The 4,491-nt window shown below is 43.6% G+C and overlaps 1 protein-coding gene across 1 annotated transcript; it reads right to left on the bottom strand.

The window, feature by feature from the left end:
• Window positions 1-1,584: 1,584 nt before the first annotated feature.
• Window positions 1,585-3,601, bottom strand: GADD45G (growth arrest and DNA damage inducible gamma). The gene is made up of 4 exons (XM_075599961.1): window positions 3,412-3,601; window positions 2,922-3,023; window positions 2,566-2,779; window positions 1,585-2,400 (listed from the first exon to the last, which is right to left on the bottom strand). The coding sequence occupies exons 1-4, from the start codon at window positions 3,462-3,464 to the stop codon at window positions 2,290-2,292; spliced, it is 480 nt and encodes a 159-aa protein (XP_075456076.1). The 5' UTR covers window positions 3,465-3,601; the 3' UTR covers window positions 1,585-2,289.
• Window positions 3,602-4,491: the final 890 nt, after the last annotated feature.

Below are 4,491 nucleotides of genomic sequence, written 5' to 3'. Positions count from 1 at the left end.
TTCACTTTTGAATTTAAAAAAAATGAATTTTTTTAAAAGAATATGTTCGTACAGAAACTTGGGATAAAAAAAAAAAAAGAGCCAGTCATTACAAACTGTGGCTGTGCCTAGGACTGGCCCTAAAGAACTACCCACAACTTCCACTGCTGACATGATATTAAAAGAATTCAAAATATGTGCTTTATTTTATGCCCTGCAACTTGTGTCCCTCTTTAATCAGAGAAGAACGTGGCATTGATTTACTACTCAAAATACTGTTTCTCCTTGCTCCTGAGACAGAACAGTTTGACATTTCTCCTGGAACACAGCATTTGTGTACATAACGCCAGCGTCTCATTGGCTGAAGTTTTGTCCACGTTATTTTACCTGTGATTGTTCCAGGACTCTTTATATTCGCTATACAACTTTATTTTTGTTCTTGGCAGTGATAAGTATTCAATTAAGGCTCACGGTTTCTGTGCTGGGACACAGTAATTAAGCAGAGGACAAAGAGTGCAAAGTACTTATTCCTGGAAACAAAACTGAATTGCATGAAGTTCTGAAGTAGATAACATACTTTGCTTTCCAGCATATTTCTCAGTACGTGGCACAAAAAGGATGACATGTTTTTTTCCTCTCTCCTTGAAACTGCATCATTAGCATATTAATCAGAGTGCCTGTGATAATTCTGTCCATACAAAATTCACTATTTTATTAGAAAAACAGAAATGCATCCATTAAAATGGTTTCTTTTTTCTAAATGATATCTTCTTGTTATTTTAACCATTGCAAAGGTTTAACATTAACATTAACATTAACATAACATTACCAGGGTTATTTGGAATCCGTCAAAGTAATTATTATTTTTAGCACAATAGCACCCATTGTTCAAACACAAGGTGGCAGGGGGAAATGAATAAAGTGATAGTTTTGAACCATCTAGTAAAACACCCAAACAAAACTGGTTGGCCATTAATAAATCTCCATTAACATTTAAAAATATATATATATTTTTATCAATAGATAATAGTGGAGTTGGGGAAAGTTATTTTTTTAATATATATTTTTGTCATTGTGTGTGGGGGGGTCCTTGTTTAGATAAGGCCAGCTACAGTTTTTTCCCCCCCTTCCTCAAAAACGGTTCTTTTCAAAGGCCACCTACCAGAATAAGGCACTCATTAGGCATGCAGCCCTTCAGTCTTCCAAGCTGTTCTGATAAGCAGCTGTTGCAACAGGGCTTAGAGGTCAAGTGATCAGGTTGAATAGAAAGCATTAGCTGCATCAACCAATGGCTTATCTGAGGCAGCTAGCCCCTTCCATAAAAAGGGACTAGTGTTCTTCTAACAAAGAAGGCAAACATAGCACATTGCAAATAAATAGACTTAACCATTATAAATATTAAAACTACTCTCAGGTGTAACCTACTAAAATACACTTTAAAGCCCCCGATATACACTGCTTTATGTGTTAATATTCTCAGTATAGCACTTAACTTGAGGTACAAATATATATATAATTTTTTTTTTTTTTTAAATAAAAAAATCATAAAAAAAAAAAAAAAAAACACACACAACCCCAAGTGTATACAAAAGACAAAAAATAAAATACGTTTCAAAATGTTTATTGAAGTACATAATACAAGAATAAAAATTGTCAAGCGTGTTAGTGTGACAATTAGCACTTCACAGTTCCAATTATCTGGTAAATATATTTGTGATCAAAGTCATTGTCCTTGATAGTCTAGTTGGTTATTGATAGGTCACTGCACGGTCACAATCCGAGGCTGCAATAAGACAGAGGACACTGTCAGCCACAATGTGCAGTTCAGAGCTGCAACTGCAGACCCCAAATTCGTCATTTTGACATTAAAACCTCTTTCCTTTTCCGCATTTCAGAAAGCTCCCATCTGTTCCAGAATATCATGTCCACGCAAATCTTTAGCGGCGTTATTTGCTCCCCACATCCTCCACAATGCTTTCCCGTGGGCAACAGTTCCCCAAGGCCTGCAAACATGCAATACTCCTTCAGCCCCATGGCTTTGCTGCCCCTCCGGTGCCACCGCTGTGGGGGCGTCTCGCTGACATGAACCATCCCTTCTGCAGATCAGTCCTCTTTATACATTTCCTCCTTTACTCTTTTGCTCCACAAGAGCCAACATTTTTTGCCAGTCTCGGCGACTCAATCCGACCTCGACCAGCCTAATCCACAGCCTTCAGGAACGCAGCAGCCGGTTCATCCAGGTGCCACAAACACCGTGAGAATAAATGCAAAAAGATTTCCACGATCTCATGCAACGCGCGCCGGGGATCCTCACTCGGGCAGGGTGATCGCGGGAACCCAGTCATTAACATCGCGGCTTTCGTCGCAAAACAGACCGAGTTTTTCCAGTGCTGGGTCTTTCCAGGCATCCTCGTTGGGATTCTGAGAAGAGAAAAAAGGAGGAACATGAGTTCATGAGAAGTGCACACAATGCTTCCGAGAAAAGAGCAAGTCACATGAGAACCGACATCAGGTGGTCAGCAGGGGCGCTGTGCCAAGGCGGCAGCAGCAGCAGCAGCAGCGAGGGGCAGGGATCCAGGCACTTACCGTAATGAGGATGCAGTGCAGGTCCCTGGGCTCGCCGGAGCCGTCGGTGCTCCCCAAAATCAGGGCCAACTTCTCGGTGTCATTCAGCCTCACGATGTTGATGTCATTCTCACAGCAGAAAGCTTGGATCAGCGTGAAGTGGATCTGCAGGGCTATGTCGCCCTCGTCTTCCTCATCGGCAGCCAGTATGCAGAAAGTGACGTTGTCTGGATCTCTGCAGAGGGGGAGAGGGAGGGAGGAAAACAGTAGGTTAGCGCTGCTGTCAGAAACCCACAACGTGGGTCTGTGCGTGGGTGGTGTGTTACGTGCGTGCATGAGTAATGCGTGTGCGTGGGATCTGCACAAGGGATACTTACACATTCATTACTTTGGCAGACTCGTAGACTCCAACGGTCAGACACTCCTGTCCCTGGGCGGAGACCAGCAATTCGTGCAGGGCTTTGCCAGCGCTGTGCATCCTTTACAAGAGAAAATAAAAAACTGCATTTAGAACAAGAGCTAACATAATTCATTTGCATGCACGCACAATGTAGCCTTTCTACAAAGTTGCAAATTGCTAAGACTCCATACAAGGGAAACAGCTAGCAGAGGTACCGCGTACATTGCCTAGTTACTGCAAGTAGCGCCTGATCAATATATCTGACATTAGACAGCCTGCAGCTGGAAGGATGCAATAAGGCACTACTAGCGATTCCGAATGCATACAAATCCGTTTGCATTTGCAAGTCTGCAGGGTGCATGCTCTGAAACTGCCCAAGTCCCCCCATACGCGTCCTGTGCAGACTGAACCCCAGCTACACTCAAACTGTGTGGCAATGAAAAGCGCCAGAGCGGGCTGATATTTACCTGTCAGTGGTTTCAACAACGGTTTCCTGTCCGTGAACCTCTTCCAGAGTCATGATTCGCGAGTAGAGCAAATAAAAAGGTTTCAGATATCCACAAGATCAAAGAGGGGGGTTTGCAAAAGCGAGTGTACAGATCCCAAGTGTCACAAGCAAAGAGCTCTGAGAATTCCAAGCGGTGTGAAGGTTCCAAGCGCCGGCACGGCTATTTATGCATTGTGACGTGGGGGCGTGGTCTCATCCACTCCTCCTCGCTGATTGGTCAGGCGGGGGCAGCATTATGATGCTAATACAGCAACAGAATGCTCCGGCTCGTGCCAGAAGGCCACGTGGGGGAGGGGGTTAGAGGGGGGAGAGTAGTGTCTCCATGGGGTGGGCGCACAGGGGGGTTTACAATGACTCAAGTCTGCTGCTTTTGTGATGCTGTTACCAGGCAGGCTGTAGCCTGCGGATTTGAGCTTTACAAGAAAAGAGGGATAACATCAAACGAACAAAAAACATTTAGTTTCTCTCATCATTTCATTGCCCTCTTTGTCATCGACCAAAAGTACTAAACCAATTGCAAACAGATTGATTTTTTTCCACCTCTAGTTTGGACACTGTGTATCTGCAGTTGGTTGTGATGTCCTCTTAATGCAGTATAGATCAGAACAAACTATTTGGTTGGGACATAATAAGAGTAAATGTAGCACATGCATTAACCCTTTAGTTTTGACGAGCTTGGAGTGCAACACTTTAGGAACTCAGCTGCTGCAGCACATTAAACGCAATAAAGATGTTTTAACAATTATGCAAAAATACGGGGTAGACCTGTGAGTTTTTATTTTTTTATTTTTTTTTGCCCTACAAATGAGGACACAAGTCTGCATAGATAATGGGCTTTCTGTAAGGAGCAGATTGTGCACGGCACACGCTACTAGTTAGCATTTGTATAGAAGTCACACAATGGGGGAGAGGTCTGGCGTGTGGCGGTTTGGAGATCAGACAATTGGTCCTTTTTTCTTCCTAGGGATACTGTCCACCTGCTGCTGCTGGGGTGGGGTTCTGCTGATGGGCAGAAGGGGAGGGGGGGAAGGGAAATGGA

This window comes from Ascaphus truei, chromosome 1 (assembly GCF_040206685.1).
Source record: "Ascaphus truei isolate aAscTru1 chromosome 1, aAscTru1.hap1, whole genome shotgun sequence".
NCBI lineage: Eukaryota > Metazoa > Chordata > Amphibia > Anura > Ascaphidae > Ascaphus > Ascaphus truei.
The sequence above is the reverse complement of the archived record's forward strand: the minus strand, read 5'-3'. Positions and strand labels throughout refer to the sequence as shown.